Source organism: Engraulis encrasicolus, chromosome 5 (genome assembly GCF_034702125.1).
Source record: "Engraulis encrasicolus isolate BLACKSEA-1 chromosome 5, IST_EnEncr_1.0, whole genome shotgun sequence".
NCBI classification, from domain to species: Eukaryota; Metazoa; Chordata; class Actinopteri; order Clupeiformes; family Engraulidae; genus Engraulis; species Engraulis encrasicolus.
In genome coordinates this window covers 13,656,798-13,678,641 of record NC_085861.1, presented here as the reverse complement: position 1 = coordinate 13,678,641, position 21,844 = coordinate 13,656,798, and the positions used below count along the sequence as shown (strand labels likewise).

The 21,844-nt window shown below is 43.4% G+C and overlaps 1 protein-coding gene across 1 annotated transcript in view; it reads right to left on the bottom strand.

Moving 5' to 3' along the window:
- The window catches only part of LOC134448801 (plectin-like), a 162,306-nt gene that overhangs the window by 79,693 nt on the left and 60,769 nt on the right, over nucleotides 1-21,844 (bottom strand). Inside the window, exons 12-32 of the mRNA XM_063198459.1 lie at nucleotides 21,258-21,385; nucleotides 18,743-18,836; nucleotides 17,575-17,729; nucleotides 17,216-17,351; nucleotides 16,791-16,991; nucleotides 16,283-16,360; nucleotides 15,855-16,016; nucleotides 15,121-15,225; nucleotides 14,065-14,160; nucleotides 13,639-13,764; nucleotides 13,347-13,499; nucleotides 12,256-12,410; nucleotides 11,424-11,550; nucleotides 10,267-10,450; nucleotides 9,877-9,897; nucleotides 5,095-5,252; nucleotides 3,016-3,191; nucleotides 2,557-2,695; nucleotides 1,299-1,655; nucleotides 503-586; nucleotides 265-369 (exon numbers count right to left, since the gene is read on the bottom strand). Coding sequence (XP_063054529.1) covers nucleotides 265-369; nucleotides 503-586; nucleotides 1,299-1,655; nucleotides 2,557-2,695; nucleotides 3,016-3,191; nucleotides 5,095-5,252; nucleotides 9,877-9,897; nucleotides 10,267-10,450; nucleotides 11,424-11,550; nucleotides 12,256-12,410; nucleotides 13,347-13,499; nucleotides 13,639-13,764; nucleotides 14,065-14,160; nucleotides 15,121-15,225; nucleotides 15,855-16,016; nucleotides 16,283-16,360; nucleotides 16,791-16,991; nucleotides 17,216-17,351; nucleotides 17,575-17,729; nucleotides 18,743-18,836; nucleotides 21,258-21,385 — 2,940 coding nt within the window. The remainder of the gene's footprint in view (nucleotides 1-264; nucleotides 370-502; nucleotides 587-1,298; nucleotides 1,656-2,556; nucleotides 2,696-3,015; nucleotides 3,192-5,094; nucleotides 5,253-9,876; nucleotides 9,898-10,266; nucleotides 10,451-11,423; nucleotides 11,551-12,255; nucleotides 12,411-13,346; nucleotides 13,500-13,638; nucleotides 13,765-14,064; nucleotides 14,161-15,120; nucleotides 15,226-15,854; nucleotides 16,017-16,282; nucleotides 16,361-16,790; nucleotides 16,992-17,215; nucleotides 17,352-17,574; nucleotides 17,730-18,742; nucleotides 18,837-21,257; nucleotides 21,386-21,844) is intronic.

Genomic DNA, 21,844 nt, shown 5'->3' with positions numbered 1-21,844 from the left:
TATACATGTTCCATCAACAGATATTGAAGAATAATAAATGTATTCAACAATTTAAATCCACCCTTGAATACAAAGCGCAAGCAACAGAGAGAACATCATCAGTGGTGGAAACGTATGGTTTACTTTTCCACATAGTCTAGTAAAAGTGAAAAAAACAACAACTCTGCAACACTATTTCTTGTTGCTTTAATTTAATTGTTAGGTCGTAATCAGGCAAAGTGACAACTTTCCACCTTCCGATACACCTGTGAAGTGTACACTTACCTCTTGAATGATGTTGTCAGATGCAGAGTCCATTTTGGTCTTCTTCAGGGGGGATGTCAATGGCTCCACCTGGGCTTTGTAAGCAACCAGCTGCAGTTCATAGTCCTGAAAAAACAAAAAAACAAAAAAAAAACAATGCAAACTCAGCTGACGCTTCATGCTTAGACAGAAAACAAATAAATGCCACCACTGGTTGTCCAGTGAGCCATTTTATTGTGTACACTGTTCCCTTGTTTACCTTGATGGTGTCAATGTAAGATTTGGCATATTTCTGACACTCATCAACCTTTTCCTTGTTCTTTTCAATCTCCTCCAGAAGTTTCTGTAAAGAAAATAGAAAATAGAATATATAGTAGATACAGTAGAAATCCATGCACAGTAGTAGTATCATCAGAACGTAAGCAACTTAAGTAACTTAAGCAATGCATCATTCAGTCTTACTGTCTACTAAATGAGACTAAATGATGTGCGCTCCAAAAAGTACTTGAATTAAATTGCACCAGCAAATGATGTACAGCACATGTCTGAATGAACAGTTAACAGGTGAGCAGAGCTATTACCTGTAAGAGCCTTATTACCCTGCCCACTAACCTTGACCATGTCTAACCTTACCTTGACCATTTGAACATGTGACATGCTAGCGTTTTGGAGAGCGCGCACATCCAGATAAAACAGGTGCCGGACTTAAACATGATTAAACACGAAAAGAAAGAAGGGCCGCACACTGTTGCTGCTCCTGGTTTATTATAGGCAACGTTTTGACCAGTCTGGTCTTCGTCAGGTGTAGGTGTGGGTTAACATGTGACATGCTCCAATAGAATTTCCAGTCTTCTAGTTCCGGTTAGGCTGCCCATAGACCTTCTGAATGATTAAGCACTAGCAAGCGCTAACCAAATAATAATGGTGCCAGCCCTTGTAACCGTGGATTAAAAGGTGGATAGACCAAAAAATGCTTCCTGCTTCCAAAGAAAGATCAAACTGTACCAAACATATTTGACATTCTTCTCGCTTCCATATATTCTCTCTGACAGTACCTTCTCCTGGGCCAGTTGCTCCTTGAGCGTCTTGCTGTCCGTGATGGGCACGGCCTGGATCTTCTCTTGCCTCTGCTTGGCGTCGCCGATCCACTTGATGAGCCAGTCGTAGCTCTCCCGGTAGTAGCCGAGCTGCCTGCCGAGCTGATCCAGTTCGCGCAGGCGCAGGTCGATCTGGGCAAACACGGCCTGCCAGCGGTCGCTCAGGCTGCTCTGGAGCTGCCTGTAGTGGTCAAGCTCCACGTCGCGCTCGCTGTGCATGCGAGACATGCGCTGGCTGACGGACGCGGTTTTACCCAGCTCGCCCTCCAGGCCGTCGAACACCGGCTGCTCGGCCTCGGCGTCCTTGCGCATTTTCTACAAAGGAAATGAGTGGGTATAACATAAGAGTAGGTATAACATAAATAGAGTTATCTTCTACACATCATGCTCTTCCGTCTTGTTGGTGCGGCTCTGAAGTCATCAAGTAATAAAGGGAATACATCGCATTCAGTTTTTTCTTCTTTCTTTTTCTTCTTCTTTTCATTCACATATGTGTAAATAAAAAGAAAAAGAAAGAAGAAAAAAAATAGATATATTCCCTTTATAACATTAATAGTAAAAAAATCTGGTGCCACATGTAGTACATTTTTCCTTTGTTCTAAAATAAGAGTGGGCTTTTCAAACATTTAGTAGTGCTGGGTAGCCTCTTAGTGCATGCTAATGAGCTCATCGGCAATGTGACTCACTCCACTACATCACAACAACATGGCTATGTCACATTACTAAGAGTTTGAACAGACTTGTCCATTGTCATTTTGGAAACAACAACAGCTTGCAATGGAGGCAGTGTATAAAGAGGTCAGTAGTGTCTAGTTGATGATGGAAGCAAAATGGAATGACCACATTTAGTGCATACGCAAGCCTTTTGTTCGTCAAAGATTTACATTCCATTGTAATCCTGTAATAATGATTATAATAATGAAACGTCCATTTTCCTCTGTCATCAGACCCAGCAACCTCACATCTACGTATCTGCAACTCTGAGTCAGGTAATTATTTCCACACACATGCTATTGTTTATATGAGAGGATCTGGTCTTAATTCAATGAGCCGTCATAAATTTGCTAAAACAACTATGTCAGCAATAGTGCCCCGAGCCTCACTTCCAAAGACAGAACCTGGTAATAATTAGTGAACATTAGGTAAACTACACTGCACACACACAGATACTAGACATGCCTGGCTGATTACATCCCTAGCTGGCTACAGTATTTACCTTCAGTTCGGTACGGTAGGTCTCCACCTCCTTGACGTCTGTCGGGACCTTGTGAACTTCGCGGAGGCGGTTCTCATACTTCTTGAGAACATCCTCCGCTCCTTGCGAGTTGCGGATCACAACGTCTACCGTCTTCAGTCTAGGGAGGAAAAAGAGGCAGACAAGAAAAGACAGACAAGACAACACAGAGAGAGGTAAACAATAAGCTCTTTATCTTTCTTCATCATGTTTCTCTCTTAATTATGTTAACTCATTTTCACTGGTATACCGTAAAGTTGAACATAGTTTTGTGCAAATTTAATTCTGTAATGCGAGAACACTTTGCTGCTTTTCTTACACAACATTCAATGATGGCAGAAACATAGCAGGGTTGCGCTAAATTACTTAATTGAAATTAAGTGAAATGAAGGTGTCTAGCAGCATTACTTATAACACATTAGACGTGTACTGTATACTCACTTCTCCAGGTAGACAGAGGACAGGCTGTAGACCTGATCCATCTTCTGCAAGGTGATCTCCAGCTCGGAACGCAGCACTGGCGTGCTGGCCTGCTCAGGTGCTGCCAAGACCTCCTGGGCTTTTCCGGTCACCACGTCCAGATTCTTCTTGATGCCCTCCAGCTGCGTATGATCCCTCTGAGAAACAAAGCAATGTACAAAATGTTCTGTATGAGAAGAGGAGTACACCGTGTGTAGACACAACACAAGAGGCGGCAGCGGTGTACCTGTCCTAGCTCAACACAACTGAAAGAAGATGAAGTCGATTCACATGCTCTTAGCTGACATTCTGTGAACCACAAAAAAATTCCACAATGCTCTGCATGACAGAAGTCAACTGTGACGGGAGCTCACTGCAACAAAATTGAAAAATATCTACTGTATCTACTGTAAATGTACACATCCCGGCTTTTTCGCAACTGACCTGTGCTGGCTCTGCCTGCTGCTGAGGCCTGGTGCGGGCCCCAAACAAGTCATAGATGAGAAGCAGAGACAGGAGGCCCGCAACCAGGAGCCCCATCACAGACTGCCACAGGGCCCCGGCCCACTCTACCGGTACCTCATCTCCCTCTGAGTCCATGCAGGCAGGATGACGGCAGGCAGGCAGGCAGGCAGGCAGGCAGGCAGGCAGGCAGGCAGCAGGAGGAAAGGGGCTACCACAATAACAACAGCTAGCCTATAGCCCTAGCCCTAGCCCTGCCTGTGCTTCACTGGGGGAGAAGCACCGAAAACAACCTCTCTCTGTTCGCCTGGCAGCAAGAGAGAGGGAGAGAGAGAGAGAGCACACTGGAAACGGTGAGCATGGCATTCCGTGAAGTGACGCACCCCTCTCTGCCTGCCTGTCCGCCTGCCTGCCTGCCTCTGCCCACTGTGGTCCGCCTCTCCTCCCTTCCTCCTCTCCTCCTGCTCCTAATCTCCTCCCTTCCTCCTTGTCTGAGTCAACGACCACCCCCCCCCCCCTCTCTCTTCCCTCCCTCCTCCTCTCTCCTCCTCCCTTCTCCACTTCTCCACCCATACACTCCCTGCTGTATCTCTCCGGACATTCTTTCTCCCTCTCTCTGCATCCCATGGTTATCTCAGAGAGCAGCAGACTGTGGCGCTAAACGACTGCAACAGCCTCTCTGTATCTGTCTCCCGTGCCATGTCTCTTGCCATGTACTCCGTACTTCCCCCTCTCTGTCTCCCTCCTGTTCTATGGAATCATTCATTCATTGTTTGTGGTGCCACCCAGTGACTTGCTATTCGCGCAGCTCTTCTCCCTGCCCATCTCTCATACAGCTGTTTCTTATCATTTCAGTACGTCAACACATGTACAAATACATGCATCTTATCTGAGGACAGAACAAGCCCTCTTCATTCATTAAAAACATAATCCAGTATGTACAGTACATGAGAGGGTTTTGCATCTGGACCCTTTCAGTACTACCAGGCCACCACTGGAGGGCGATAGTTTTACATGCAACTTGTTCCTACTACTGTTCAGTGTACCTCACTGATACTTCCATGGCAGTCAGTGATGACCAACCTGGCCTCCCTGCAAGCAGCAAGCTGTAATTCCTTGACACATTCTAAGACCCTCTAAGAAATAATCTTTACCTGGCCAAATGCCCTCATTGAACAGGTAAACCAGGTCATTTAATATGCACTGGCACAGGCTTCTGAATACAAGTTGCCTATCACTAACTGCAAGAATATATGGGCTTGCCTCTCTTTATGAGAAGGTGTTATGGAGGCCTACAGTACAGTAGGGCTGTAATGACACACTCATCTCACGATTCGGTTCTTATGACGATTTTTGTCCTACGTACGGTTCAATACACCCAATGATTTTTTAAATGTATCTTTTTAAATTAATTAATTTGGTTTTTGCTTTTGTTTTCTGGACTGAAGGGTAACAGAAGTTTGAATGGGCGTATCACGATATTGCCTTTTTGCAACACGATACAGTATCGTGACACTGCGTATAACAATTTCGCGGTTCGACACAATATCGCTCCAGCCCTTACAGTACAGCACGGCGCACAGAATACAACTAGGGTACCTTCTGCTCGGTAGTCTTGCGGGCGCAGTCTTTCAGTGGCTCCTTGTCCACAGGTTGGCGAATTCTGGCGATGGTGCGAGCCTCAACGTCCTCAATCTGCAGACGCAAGTCCTTGACCTGAGTGATGCACGTCTTGCATGCAGACTCATCCTGTTCACCTGAAGGAAGGGAAGGCACAGCAAGCTTCAGTACGAGGTACTACAAGCAGACAAACCAGGGTAACACTTAACATGACACCGGTGTCATAAGCATGTCATTACAGTCTCATAATAGTGTCATGGCACAGTTATGCATGTGTCATAAACATTATGTCTATGTCATGAACATTTTATGACCATTTTATGACCATACCCGAATGTCACTTAAGGCCAACAGTCATAAAATGTTTATGACATGGACATAATGTTTGTGACTTATCTATGACTGTGACATGACACTGTAACATGCTTATGACACCAGCGTCAAGTAAAGTGTTACCCAAACCAGCAGCACTCGCGGACTCACAGACTGTGGTGAAAGAAACCAAACAATGTGGGAAAGTGGCACAAAAGAAGACACAGTCTGTGGCACTCCCTGCACTGTGCAATCTCCATGCATGTATTCCACCAGTGACAATGGAGATTTAAGGCGAGACACGGCAGGTGAAATATCGATTTTTTCATGCCCTGGTCAAATTTGAGATTTTGGGCTAATTTGCATCTTTAAATTGTTATCTTTCATATTACCATAGAACGTTAAAATTATACATTTAAGTGTCTGTTTCATCACATTTTGTTCAACCGCGGCATCCATTTTCGCCTAAATTTACCAAGAATTCTGCCTTTGGCCGCGTTCCGCGTCTTGTCTTTTTGCACGACATCTGTCATGTCTGGTATGGTTTTAAAGCACTGAGTTTCGGTCAGAAGGCTGTGTTATCCAAATATGGGCATTTCCTTTCTTTTCAGCAACCAATCCTGACTCTCTGAAGGGGGGGTTAGATGACTAAAGTAGATTCATTGGCTGGCGGTGCTTCTCTGCTAACGTGATTCGCCCAGTGCCTCACGTGTTGTCTTTTAGACATTTCTGTCTTAGCTTGCTGCGGGAACTTCTAAATATATTTGCTGTACGAAACAGTTTACAAAAAGAAAGACACAATTGTGTTTAGCAAGGTCCGTGATAATATATCAGCCGGCCGCATTGGCACATAATCGTCCAGGGAACAGCACGTGCGGTCGTAAGTTGTTCGCAAAATGGGAGGAGTGCGAGACCCAGCAGGTCCGTCTCTCATCTAAATGAGATGATAATGATCATCTGTGTCCTAACTATGCCGAATCGGACCTGTCAATAAACAGTCATCCAAACAACCAGGGCTTTTGCAGTAGTCTGCTTCTGAGTGCAACAGTTGTAAAGCAGAGGGTGGTTACAGGCGACATGCGTCCACACGACTGCAGACCTGTGGAGATGTCGCCTTTGATGTAAAAGTGCGCACAGCGCTTTTGGCACACGATTTGGGCATGGGTTATGCTGCGCTGAATAAGATCAGCAAGGTTTTGGGGATCCCTTCCCTTCATTTGAAAATGTACCAGCGACATGACAAAAGAGTTAGGCTACAGGTATCCTAGGTTACAGAAAGATGAATGATTACAGACTTGATGATAATAATGTAGGCCTAGTAATAATAATATGTAGCCTACAGTATTAGGTAGGATGTAGACCTACACATTATTATGACAGGTAGGCCTAAGTAGGCTATGTTACACCACTAGTAGTAAACATAACAAAAGATAATATTAGATTAGGCTAAAATAAATAATTTGACAATAGCCTACAATTTCATGAATGCAAAAAAAAACATTCATAAGAGTAACAACATGGCATAACACAAAAAAAGATCTGTTTTCAATTCAGTGGCAAAAAAAAAATCATAGACACAATCCTAAAAGCAGCAGAATTGGAGGACAGGATTGCCTGTCAGGGGTCTCTCCAGTTCCTTCGCCCTAAAAAAAGGGCATTATAGTACCTATATCTGGTGTGCACTTCATCTGAGAACATGCAATGATATCTCTGACTTCATACCCTCAATGTTACCATGTGAGGTTGTACAAAACAAACAAACAAACAAAACAAAAAAATAAAAATAGACCTTGGCTATTTACTGGCCCGGTGATGTGCACAGGCTTTTCCATGAGACAGAAGTATCCCAATTTCGTTTTATCATGTAGGCTGTTGCAAAACACTGGCATCTAGCAAATAAAGACCATTACAAGTCATAGAGAGTACATAACAAGTTACAAGTATATTAAAATGTTCCTATTTCTAAAGGCAGCCTAGCAGCAAGCATTCGGTTTGTCCATAAGCCTAAACCATCCTTGTCAGTAGAGTAGAGTAGTAGAGTAGAGTCATGTCATGTCATTGGGTAAGCGGTTAAGGTGTTAGACTTGTAGCCCAAAGGTTGCCGGTTCGACTCACGACCCGCCAGGTTGGTGGGGGGAGTAATTAACCAGTGCTCTCCCCCATCCTCCTCCATGAGCTACCATGAGCATGATACTGTCCCACCGCACTGCTCCCTTGGGGCGCCATTCATGGCTGCCCCCTTGCACGGGTGAGGCATGAATGCAATTTCGTTGTGTGCAGTGATCACTTGTGTGCTGTGGAGTGCTGTGTCACAATGACAATGGGTAAATCAATGATAATTATAGGCCTACTTAAACCATAATAGATATAAAAAAATAAACATACTTTATATAACTGCAGTCACAAATGAGTAGGCCTATACTGGACGGTACGTTGTAACAATAGTTGTTCTGTCAAATAGGCCTAGATAGGCCTCAATTTCAGCCTAATCATTCAAGGCCCTTTCATGTGTTCTTTAGGGGATTTTATGGTCAGTAATAAATGTTTAGAGAGCTTAAAATGAACTTCTGATGCTATAACATCCATGGACCTACTCCATAGTTTGTGTGATTTTTAATCGGGCCGTTTCAGTGGTCTGTTACGGCCTATACTAACACATTGGTATACCCAAATTAGAGTGTTTTTAATAAAATATGGCTAAACTACAACAGTTAAATATTAAAAATGCACTAAATGCTACATCCAAAGTATTTTCAACATGAGTACTATATAAATAATATGAGTAATCAACTGGTAAAGTTTCAATAGTCATGTCTACGTTCATTATGATGGGCCTCTGCACCTTAGTATCATGATCCGTCATTGAGTAACAACACAGCCTAAAAGGTCAAGAAACCCCTGTAGGAGCTAGAAGAGGGTCTGACATATGGTGCTTGGCATGGGCATGTAGACTACACATTTATTGTAATGAATTATGCTGTGTTAAGTTGTTGATGATGATGTAATCCACTTTTTTTTGCCATACAAATCTTTAAAGGCCGTTTTCTCAAAATGTGTTTTTTCTCCCGCTCGGTGCGACGAATCTCCACTTACCCTCAACCAATCTGTTCCATACTTTACAGTCTTATTCCAAGCAATGTTGTGAATGTTTATTCAGAGGGATTTGTTGATATGTCATTCATGGCCTGATTTATTTGACATTATTTGCATAAAAATAGGCCAAAATCGCATTTTTTAAGGTTATTAGAAGTATTTTCTCTTTTTCTGGATAACAAAAGGAGATAGCATTGATTCCCTCTGTATATATTTTTGTATGTACAATATTGATAAAATGAAAAAAAGAATTTTGAAGCTGGCATTTTCAGGTGGTCAGATCCGTTGCATCAAAAATTATGCAAATTAGCGCATATTTAATTAGATAATAGCCTAATTAGCATATTTAAACATAAAATATAGAAAACTTGTAATACATTTTTTTCTCCAATTTACATGAGTGATCAACTGGTAAAGTTTCATATTGATATCTGCAAGTTAAAAAAAATACCCTATTCACCTACAGTGTCTCGCCTTAAGAAGCAATCAAACAAAAAGCCGGCCAGAGCTGGAGGAGGATCTATGTATAATTTGTGTGTGTGTGTGTGTGTGTGTGTGTGTGTGTGTGTGTGTGTGTGTGTGTGTGTGTGTGTGTGTGTGTGTGTGTGTGTGTGTGTGTGTGTGTGTGTGTGTGTGTGTGCGTGCGCGTGTGTGTATATGTGTGTGGTGTGTGTGTGTGTGTGTGTGGTTGTGTGTGTGTACACTTTCTCATGTGTCAATTAGCGCCGTGCTGCAGTCTTCAGAGCTGGTGTGTAAATGTGGGAGTGTGTGTGTGTATGTACGTGTCTATGTGTATGTGTATTTTAAATGCGCTTTGAGACAACTCCATAGTTGTGATACTTTGCTATATAAATACATGTTGCAATGTGTTGTATTGTATCCCCACTCTGCAATGTCCATCTCTGGCCACAGTACAATAAAATGCATGATCGCTACTCCTACAGTAGCAGCACTCGTCACATAAGCAACTTGCAATGGATATGCTACATCTTTCATTGTCATTATGCTAATGCATGTAACGATCAAACAGAACAGCCAACGTGTAATGAAAAAGCATAATGAGCACATACAATTGGTCAACCCATATCCACTAAAATGGAGGACAAACACAAACACAAACACAAACACAAATGTGATCTCACAAAACTCATGCTCTGCCCACACACTATGACACGATCGGTTAGTGAATCTAAGATGAGAGGTGATGGATGAGATGGATTGGTTATGACAAACATCATGGTGACATGGTGACAAAATTCATCGTTTCATTCAATGAGAGAAGCTTGGCTTGTTGTAGGTGCCAGTGAGGACAGCCCGATAGCGTTTGTCTTGTACAGTACAGTACAGTACACTCACCCTTGGCTTTGACCGCCGCTCCTGTAACATGAACGTTATAGCAATGTGAAATCTTTTTTTTCCCACAGATCCTACCATTCAGACTCTGCCATAGGTGCCGGAAAAGGGGGGATGCAGTGGTGCATTCGCATCCCCACTTTTGGGCTAACTAAATGAGACTTTCTCAACATTAACTGTAGAAAAATGAGTGGAGAGCAGCAGCAGTAACATTTCTAAGAAATAAACAAAAGGCATTACCACTTAAAAACTCTTTCCAGCTCCCTTGGACTCACCCACAAATACTTACACAAGAGCACATTGACACTGAGTTGATTATCAGCAACATCAGTTTAGGATGATCATACAGTAGATGCTAATAATGGTTGTGCGGTGTAGCGTGACGCTGTTTACCTTTTTCCAAAGTGCTAATCAGAGTCTGGTAGTGCTGTGTGGTCTTCTTGTAGTCATTTTCGATCTGCAGCCGGTCGTCGGCCCCAAACGCCTGCGAGTCTTGGCTGTCCTTCAGGAAGTCCTGATAATGCAGCTCCAGGTTCCTCAGAGCCAGCCTGTACTCATCCGCCTTCATGGTCTTGAACTGCGGAGAGAGGGAGGGGGGATGGGAGAGAGGGAGAGAGAGGGAGTGAGGGAGAGAGAGAGATGGAGTCAGAGAGATGGAGACAGAGAGATGGAGACAGATAAATGGAGACAGAGAGAGAGAGAGAGGGAGAGATAGAGAGAGAGAGAGAGAGAGAGAGAGAGAGAGAGAGAGAGAGAGAGAGAGAGAGAGAGAGAGAGAGAGAGAGAGAGAGAAAGCGCGAGATGGAGACAGAGAGGGATAGAGAGAGACAGAGAGAGGAAGGAAATGGTGTGAGTGGGTTAAGTTAGCAAAGGTTAGATCAGGCACAAGGAAAACTGGATTAGCTCTGTAAACTTAGTCACTACGATCATGTTTTTAATTGAATTGCAGGTGTCCATTTTGGCGCACGTGGTTAAATCTCCTTAATTAACGCCTGATTCTGTTTCATGCCTGGCGCGAGCAAGCCTGGGCAGCCCCTCTCTCTCTCCCTCACTGTGAAAACACTCAACGGATTGCTTGGCTAATTCAATTGGCAAGAGACCTTTAGGATCGCCCTAATTCAATAATGCACCATCATGTGTTTACATGCACCTTGCTATGAATAGCCATGACTGGGTGCTCCACATAAGCACACTCATTACCCTCAACACCTAACATGCATATCACAATTTGACACGGTCGTCTTTTGAACAATACAACGTTTTTTGTTGTTGTTTTTTTACAGTAAATGTGAAAAGATACTGACTGCTTTCAGTAACGGAAGCGTGATGTAAGGAAATATAACAAGGTTGTATTGAAACCATACACTTTTTTTACAGTAAAGGTAATATATACTGACTGCTTTCAGTAAGGGAAACCTTTAAGAGTGTATCGCCACACCGGCGCAATACAATACAATTTTTAATTTTTTCGAATCTTGCATTGTTATAGAACACATTCTTGAATGTTCAAAAAAACCACACTCTTAAAAGTTTTAAGGAAATCTGCTCACCATGACGATGTTCCAGGAGCGTATGAGCGTGATGTCTTTCATCAGGTACTGCCAAGACAGCATGCTCTTCATGTTGATGTAGAGAGTAGACCAGTAGGTTGTCATCTGCTGGAGGCTCGAGTCCAGGCTGAAGGAGGCAAAAAAGAACATAGAGGTTTCAAATGTTTAATTTGAATGTTTGAAGAATAATTATTCACACACATTGTCATTAGCCTTATTTACACGAGACATTTAATTTTGAACTTTGAAAACACCATGTTAACACTTCACAGTTCGGAATTGAATGTTAGTGCTATGTAAACTCGACAGAACTACTTAATTCTGAATTTTTCATTCTGAATGATTCATTCTGAATTAAAAACCTCATGTAAACGTGGCCAATGTTATTGAAAAAGAAAACAAAAACGGCGATGGAGGGAAAGGTCATGGCTCATATCCATAGTATATATAAAAAGCAGTTACTATTGCTGTTACCTAAGATTGAAGTCACTCCACCGAATGAAAATAAATGAAAATAGCCACTATAATTAAAGGGCAAGAAATGTACTGGAAACTTGGGGCATGATGATCTCCAGGTGGTACTGGAGTAGTAATGTACTGTGTAACCCCAAATTGTGCTGAGTAAGACACTGTGCAAGCAGAGCCGGTTTCACCAATAAGCGGACTAGGCAGTAGCCTAGGGTCCCACCAAATTAGCCCACTGTAGGGGGCCCCCAAAAGTCAGCCCCACTGGTAAATACCAGTGAAAGTCATTCAAAAGGGCCCGTGTCTCTATTTTGCCTAGGGCCCCCAAGTGGATAGAACGGCTGCTGGGTGCAGGTTTCAGCCTTACTTGGAGACACCCTCGACAGCCTCCTTGTTGACAGGTGGGATGAGGAAGCAGACGGAGGGAACCACGGCCTCGTCTCCAGAGCGATTCAGCACTTTCCACTTGAAGGGCTGAGAGTTGTTGAGCAGCGCACACTCATCGCCCTTGTGCACGGTGATCTGAGGACATTCAAGAAACACAGAGACAAAGAGAAGGGTCAGCTAATTCAAATGCATTCAGGTAGAGTTCTCAGTTGGGAATAAATGAACTTGAATGAACTCGGATTACATTTCAATCCAAGAATACACATGGCACACTTTCACATAACATTCCCCATATAGATTCCAAGCTATTATATTTTCAGGCCATAATTACATGATATTGTTACTACTCTATGCTCTACAATGCTATCGCCCTTGTGCAATGTGATCTAAGGACATTCAGGGAACACACAGAGAGTAGGGTCAGCTAGTTCAATGCATTGAGGGACAGTTCATCTCAGTTGTGCCCCCATTCCATCCGATTACGGTTTGATCTAAGAATACACAAGGTTACAGTTTCAGATCCTATCCTGATATAGATGCCAAGCTATTATCAGTTCATGCCATAGTTATATGATATTGCATGTTATATGATAGTGTTACTGTAATTGCACAAAAATAACTCCATGAATTATAGGGCATGTTGTGTATTTTAAATGCTCACTAGCTACTGTATTAGAGCTATAATAGTATAAATGTTTCCCTCATCATACAGTACGCATCAGCCATTCATCTGACGACATAATCTTGCTAAGATGAAGATTTCTTCAGCTGGGCAGTCATGGGTAAGCGGTTAGGGCATCACACTTGTATCCCACAGGTTGTCGGTTCGACTCCTGACCCGCATGGTTGGTGGGGGGGAATAATTAACCAGTGCTCTCCCCCATCCTCCTCCATGACTGAGGAACCCTAAGCATGGTGCCGCACTGCTCCCTTGGGGCACCACTGGGGGCTGCCCCCTTGCACAGGTGAGGCATGTACAATCATGTTGTGTGCATTGAGCACTGTGTGCTGTGGAGTGCTGTGGGAGTTGGACTTTCCCAGGTGTGCTTTCACTTTCATTTTTCTATTTACCTCCATCTGCTTGAAGTCACAGACGGCCTGGATGGGCAGTTTGCCCTTGATGGGAGTGGTGGGATTACGAGGCTTCAGCTGGATGATGGTCTTCGCCCGCTTGTTCAGGCTGGAGATCTGGTTCTTCAACTCATTGTGCTGCTCTTTCTCCTCCTGTAAAGAACAACAGAATTTCAATTAAAATCACAGAGGGCGCCAGTGTCTTGCCCCTCCTCACAACATCATGTTTATAAACACGGCGAACCCATGTATAGCAAGCATCCTGCAGAGGCAGAATACTTCAGCTCATTACCATGGCATCCTGCAGAAGGTCCTCCAGGCGAGTGGCTGTGGTGGAGCGGTCGCATGTGTACTTCTTCTTCATGGTTTCCTGCTTCTTCTTCAACTTCTCCTCTGTCTCTTTAACGTCAGCGAAGAACTGGAGGAGATGACCAGGGGCACGTTAGGTTGAGGTAATGTAGAGTATATGGAGCAGTCTTGTATCGTAATGTGCCTTGTTCCGCTAGTGGAACGCTTTACTATTAACTGACAAAAAAATACTACCGTAACACTAGATTACTATGATGCCTCACATAGTCTTTAATAATCGTAATACTTAACAACTTGATCATTATCATTCTGGTAACATCCAACTTATAGCAGGGACTGTGTCTCCACATATTTAGAGCTACTGGATAACATCAGAGGAATTGTAATCCCTTGGTGTCCTGTACTGTACCTGATAGTAGGCAGTGTTCTCTTTGAGGTGAGCTTCGATGCAACAGCACAGCTGCAGGATCCAGCTCCACTGCGTCTGCAAGGCTGCCGTGAAAGCCTTTGAAAGAAAAACACACACATACAGTACAAGTCAGTGAAGCTGTAAAGCCTGTAGAATGGCATCAGGACTACTGGGGTGCATTTCTCGAAACTATAGTTGCTAACAACATTAGCTACTTTGTTGTTTGCATTGCAATTTCCCATTGGCAACTACCCAAGTTGCTAACTGGCTATAAACTATGCTTTCGAGAAATGCACCCCTGATCAATATTCATGTGGCTAGGCCATCCACTCTTACACCGGGGACGCCAGGTGATACAAGCGAAGTGAAGAGAGACAATACTCAGTGTTCCATTCTGACAATGATCATTGCTACAAATCAAATTGATTAAAACATTTTATTGCTGAGATAATTGGGTGCTACAAGCAAAGTTCGTTCCTCATTTGCATAATGTTAAACTTTTCAGAACATGTATCGCTTCACTTTGCCCAGTTCCCTTGCCTTCACCCCACATAGGAATGATGGCATATTTCGCCTTGCTTCCCAAATAGTTAGTAATTAATTGAGGACTGCCCCCTTGTATGGGTGAGGTATAAAGGCAATTTCATTGTGTGCAGTGAGCAGTGTTCTGTGGAGGGCTGTGGAGTGCTGTGTCATAATCACAATGGGAGTTGAAGTCTCCCAGTTGGGCTCTCACTTCACTTACACTTCAAATTGTAATTGTACAGTATGTGTCCCTGGTGTACGGTAAGTCTGTAGCCTGATTATCATCGACTTTCAAATCTCTTCGAGGCTTGGTCTGACCAAGAGCATAACAATTAACATTTCCCAAATGGCATTTCCCAAATGGCCTCCCTTGGTTTGCTAATGATTGTTTGCTTCCCAAGAAAGTGGGAGGAGTTCCCGTATTTGCGGGAACTCAGAAAGTACTTGCATTGCTCTTGACCTGACTGGTAGCAACGCTGGAGCTGTTGTGTCACTAGGAGGGCACGGCCTGGCGTGTAAGTCTGTGCTTACCTCCACTGTCTTCTTGCCGGGGTGGCCCTCCTTGATGAGCTTGTCTCCAGTGGCCTGGATGTCATTGACCTTCCTCTCTCTCCCCTCCAGCTCCCGCATCAAGCCCTGAAGCACACACACACAGGGATCAGTATTATACACTAGAGAGCACAAAAAGCATCCACAAAAAGCATCTAACCCATTTAGCCTAAGCCCTTTATGGGAAAGGGTGCCCTCTGCCTATTAAATCCTAAATATCTCAACCTCCGAAGCACATACACATATGAAATAAGTTGCATTTAAAAGCTAGGACCCTCATTTTGCATTAGAATGTGTTCATTCAGCTCTAACATACCCACATGTTTAATAAAAAAACCTCATATCTCAAGAACCTGAATGCAGCGTATATGGGTCTCCAGGCTACAATGGGTGAAGTAGCTTTGTAGCTTGTGTGGAATCAACAACATCTGTTTCAGTTCTTCTGTCAAGAAACCTAAATGCATGCAGGAAGTTTTCAAAGAAAAGACGGTCCTGAGATACTCAAGAGGATAGTTGCTATTATGTAAAAACCTTTATTTATATTGTGTTATGACTTCAGAACATGGCCTCCTTCAGTGCAAGTTAGAAAAATGGCAGTGTGTGAATTGCACAAGCCAGTCTTTGTGATAAGGAAACTGCAGTATACGGTAGGCCTACAGCAACGAAAATATACAGTATATACCAAGTGATTTACAATACAATGTGTTTTAACTTACAGAGTAGTTCTCTTTCTTGGCCACCACATTGGCGTTGCGGTCGCTCCAGTCAAAGTTGACCTCCTCCTCCTCCTTGTCGTTAAGCCACATCAGCTCCTTGGTGGCGGCACTGACAAAGGCATGGAGGGACTCCAGGTTGCGGAGACGTGACTTAGACGAGTTCTGCAAATGAATGAATGATTTTATTTAGTCTAATAGATGTAAAAACATTGTATAGTAACAGTAACCATACATTGAAAGGAATAAATAGACAGGGATGATGTACACAAAAAAGTCCCAAGACTTAATTCCATTGTGGTCCCGTATGGCAGACACAAAAAACAAACACATGTTAAAATGGAGTACTGTATGTACGTATAGCAACATTCTTGAGAATCGGACAGTAAGGGAAAAGGGAATTATTGTTAAAAGTTACAGGTTACACTCACCAACAGCTTGGCATACTGAAGGTCCAGCTTGCCAAGGTAGTTGCTGTATGTGCCTTTGCTAATTGGCGACAGCTGGCTCTGAAAGACACAAGGTAAGACAACACAATGAATCAACTGGAGCCAACCAGCAAGATTACACCCAAAAACACACATATACGGTAGTTAATTCAGACAGTAAATCAAGCAGATGTCAATATTTGTTTATGTCCATATCATCATTATCTGTTACATATTTTATTCGTAAAAAAACAGGGTTTATAACATGCTAATGCTTGCACAGGACATCCCAATTACAATATTATTTTTATCCCAATGAGAAAAATTGGCTTTGAAAAATAGCATAGTAGAATAAAATAATTCACTACCTCGTCACACCACGCTCGCTCAATCTTCACTTGCACAAAGGACATTACAATTGCTATTATTCTTTTCCAGCCATTGAGAAAAACTGCTTTTCCTACATGAAAATCAGCATAATAGAATAGAATAATTTACTGCTGTACGATACCTCGTCAGAGCGCGCCCGCTCGATCTTGGCGCGGAAGTCCTCCACGGTCTGGTGCAGGCCGCGGTGGCTGCCCAGCTGCGACTCCACGGTGGGCAGGTCGGTGCCCCACTCGGCCCCGTCGATGCGGCGCTGGTTCTCTTCCACCCAGGCCAGCAGGTCCTGGGCGTAGCGCAGAGTCACCTCGTCCAGCTCGGGACGCATCTGTCATGACGCGCCATAGACATTACATTACATTGCATGAAGCGTCATAGACAAGCATCAAACCATAACTCTGTCACTACTTCACTCTTTTTCTCATGTCTTTATTTAACTTGTCTTTTTACTGAGAAGACTATTTCTACCTTCCTATGTATTGGGACATTTTTGAGCAGAACACACACACACACACACACACACACGCTTGAGCGTCATAGGATATTATATACCTTCATGGATGACTGTTGCTGTGTGGCCTGTGACAGGTTGGCCTGTGCCATGGTGACCTGGGGGGCGGGTGCTGCCTTCAGGCGCAGGTTGTACTCGCTACGCAGGTTCACCAGACGCTCATGCAGGCGGTAGACCCTGTGGAACAATAACAACAGTAATTGTTATTATTATTATTATTATGACTATGCACCAGACGCTCGTGTAGGCGGTAGACCCTGTGTGGAAGTGGATGGAAACCGTTGTCAGGGACTTCAGATGGGTCATGCAGAAGACAAAATTATCATACATTTGGCAACACTGCCCCTTAGTAATATCTCACAGGATCAATGAAGAAACTCTGTCATGTTTTTGGCTTTACCTGCGGTACATCTGCTCAGCCTGCAGGTGGCGCCCGTCCTTGAGGATCTGCACGTCGTTGAAGAGCAGGCGGATCATGCCGTCGGCCTTGTCCAGGTCCCGCTCCACCTCAGCAGCGTGCAGGGCAGACTTCCCGGCACTCAGGAGACGGATATCCTGCAGAAAGGAGACACAGGCACACACTTTCAATCACCATGCCCAGCAGCAGTTCTATCCATTTAGGAGCCTTAGGTGAGGTGTGAACACAGGGCCATCTTGAATCATTTTCATTGTATTTACAGGTACTATGAGGGGGCTGGCTCATTGATTCTGAATAGTCTCACTGGGCTGCCTTTTGGGGGCATATTTTGGTGGGGCCCTACGCAATTGCAAAAGTCTGCCTGTTGATAAAACTGGCTGTAATCATGCCACAGCCTCCCACTGACAGACAAGCTAATCCAGCCTCTAGTAATTGACTTGGGACGGAGGAATCATTCTCTCATCTCCTTCGAGCGACATGAGCTCGTCTTGTGTATGGCTATTAAGGTTTCAATTAGAAGCTTTGCTGCTTGTTTGCCAGGGTTCATCATCACAGGAATGGAATGTGCGCGCATGTAGTGTGCAATGTGAGGAGAGTGATTTAATAAGACCATGCCAGTGAGAGAGAGAGAGACTGGCTGGGATTACTGTGTGGTTTCATATACATGTAAGGGGAAGAGATGGGCCTCTGCACATCTTCTGAGATGTTCATAATTGAAAACCCTGGGCCTGTACCCTTCCACCAGGGCGGCTGAGTGCTTTTGCCGGGTCAAGGACAAAATCATCTGAAAGGGCTCCCCTCTCAATCATGGCCATAACTACCATTAAGGACACAGAGGTCATGTCCTCTGTGTTTTTTTTAGAAATGTAAAAATGTATCTACAGTATGATGAAAATCGATCTATGATCTATTATCCTCAAGACAGTGGTTAATGAAAACAAACTGAAGACTTTGACTAAAGAGTTTGAAGCATTCTAAATGTAGAGCATGCAGTACAGCACGCAGTATTTAACCTTGGTATTTGAAAATGTCTTGTTACGGCCCTGCCCTCAATACATACAGTTTATTGAGGACCCATTTGTGGACCCTTATTCGTCCTGGGCCTGGGTCAACAGGCCCATTTGTAAGAAAAAAACAGAAACAGACTCACCGATTGAAGCAGGCTTTCCAGCTGGTTCAGCTGTTCCTCGCAAACGCCGGACTCCATCTGCACTTTAGATACGATCCTCTGCAGCCGTTCGAGTCTACATGCCATCAACAAGACATGTTAGGGCACAGGTCAGTGGCCAGCATGACCAACATTACATTGTGGGGTACAGGGAACTGTTATAAGTTAATTTACAGCAAGTGGTACACCAATAGATTGCTTGCAGGCAACATTTAGTTAAGAAAATGAAGACTCCAGACTCTTGTATTAGATGATTAGCCTCAAGGTTAGATTGACCGATAGCCTAAGGCACCTGCAAAAAAACGTCTGCTAAATGCCTAAACCCTTTTTGGGATAAGGTGCCTAAATATCTCAGCCTCAGAAGCACATAAAAACATGAAATGAGTTGCATTTAAAAGCAAAGACCCTCCTCTTGCATTAGAATGTGGCAATTCAAGTCCTACATATCCACATTTGTAATACAAAAAAAATCTCAAATCTCATGAGCCTGAATGCTGCGTGTATGTCGCTCCAGATGCCTAGGTCAATGCAGCGTATGCGCAATTGAATCATCTTTGTGGATTACACCCCAGGTTAGTGGTCAACATGATCAACACTACATTTAAAGCAAAGCCAGGTCAGGTTTTATGTCAGGTTTGCGGCAAGGGGCCACCTAACAGCAGGTTTCTTTAGACATTCACCAAAAAACCCATTCAGACACAGCCAGGCCATGTCATGTAATTGCATGGTACTCATGGCTATTTCCAAAATTGTACATTGTGGCTGAAATAGTGTTACATAACACACAGCTTAATGTGATGGTAAAAATGGTCTGGCAGGGGAACATTTTAAATAGATAGCCAAACAACAATCTATTCCAGATATAAAAAAGTACCGGTGACAAAACATATGCAATGGTATGCCATTGTACAGTATTTTAGTGCATGCAAAAAACATTTTCCCAGTTACACAGAAGTATAATTACAGGTAGTCGGACAAAAATATTGTGCAATAAACCCATAAAAATCAAACAGCTGACCACAAAACAACAACAACAATAACCAAATCACTCACTCCTTTCTTTTCCTTCGCCCCAGCAGATGCTCTAAGCTATGGGGGTCTGTAAAGAACGCCATGGCTTCAGCAGTTCCCTCTCCCCTCAGCTAAACACAGGCTGCTCCTCACTTTAGTCCTAATAGCGCACCCTGTCCCGAGAAACCGACTTGCAGCACCTTATGGCCGAATATACAGAGTCTCGTCAGCAGCCATTCCAGTCTTCCCATGCAGTAACACTGAGCTGAAGGGGCTTGGTCAGACACAAGCTAGCAACACACTGGCCGTCTTATGACAGTGGAGCCAGCCCAGCTGTCATGCACTCCCAGACATGGATGTGCGCTCTGCCTGCCTCTCTGGGGTTTGGACTGCTCGTGTCAGGCAGACGATGATGAGTTGAGACTCTTTGGGTTTTGATATTATCACATGCTAACCTTTCCACTTATCTAATTATGGAAAGATGTCTGCAGATTTTCAGTCGCCATATCTTCGGTGGATAACTAGATTCTATGACTTCCACTGTTTGTTTTTCATTAGGAAAGGAAATTGTGCAGCCACGAGTGAATACAAATCATTGATCTACATTTCAAAGTGTTGAGTTACATATGCCAGCCATCATGCATTCTCAGATGTATTTGTAATGTGGCCAATTGAAATTCTGATATGGAAAATTATTATTGTTGCAGTGTTGCACATTTTTTTGTATAAAATGTACCGCAGTATTGTTTCTTCAATCATCTGTTTTCTTTAGGACTACAGTGTGTTCCAAGACTACATACAGTATGTTACATAATTTGAGGGAACAAACTCTACTAACAATAGCCATTTATAAGTATCAGCCATAAATAATCTTTACATGTCATACATAAGGCACCAGAACAATGGGTTTCATAACTGGTTTGCTACAATTGGACTTGGCACTGGCTAGAAAACCACTAAATTGTGTCCTGACTATTCTGGCAAATGGCATTTGCCTATAAATACAACCTCGATGAACGTCTCATTGAAAAATACAGCTTAGCAATAGCCTATTCAATTGGCTTGTCAAACTGCTTTACATAAGAGGGTGCAGAGGAGGCCACAGTATCAAAATACACAACCACCTATTCAACATAGCAGATGGTGAGGGGTCTTTACTTTGTCAGAGCGAAAATCAAGTATGCCCCTCTAGTGTAGACAGTCACAACCTTTGTCCTTTATCAGTGGAACTGGTCTATGACCTCTGTCCTTTACAGTGTTGCCAAACGTGTCTGATCAAATCCCGCCCAAAAGGTGCTCAAAAACCGCCAGGAAGCGCTAAATTCCATCCAATTTCAACAAATTGCATTCATTTCTATGGGCATAAAACTGCAGAAAAAAAACGCCAAATGGCCGATTTTTCCCGTTTTTACACGCAGACTGCCATCCCACGCAGCCCAATAGGGTGGGAAACCGCCCAATCTGGCAACAGTAGTCCTTTACCCACCTTTCAAACTCAATTCTCAGCAGCTTCTCTCGCTCAAGGATGGACACGTGCAGGCGACCCCATTCCTTCTCTACGTCGATCGGGTGGTAACCTGGAGGAACCTTGATCTGGCCAGCCTGTACCGCCCCCTGTTTGTCAGCAAAATATGGACAACAATGTAATAATAATGTAAAGAAATTGACAATAAAGTCGACTTGACTTGACTTGACAATACAAATATCATTCAACCCATTACAGCACGGCATTATACATTTGCTATTACCAGAATGGCAATGACCAAGTCATAGTGCATTACTAAAGGTCCTGTGATATGTCATAGTGCAGTACTATGGTAGTTAACTTATTGACTATCACAGTGTTCCACTGGTGGAACGACATACATTATGGAGCTACAAGAAGAATAACACAAGAGATGAGCAATGTCTACGTCCATACTGTCTATGTCCATGTATGAGTACTGTCTATGTCTATACTGTCTATGTCCTTACCTAGATTAGTCTATGTCTGCATGGGAGAGCAAGAAACGCAATTTCAAATTCTTTGTATGACCAGTGCATGTAAAGAAATTGACAATAAACTTGACTTGA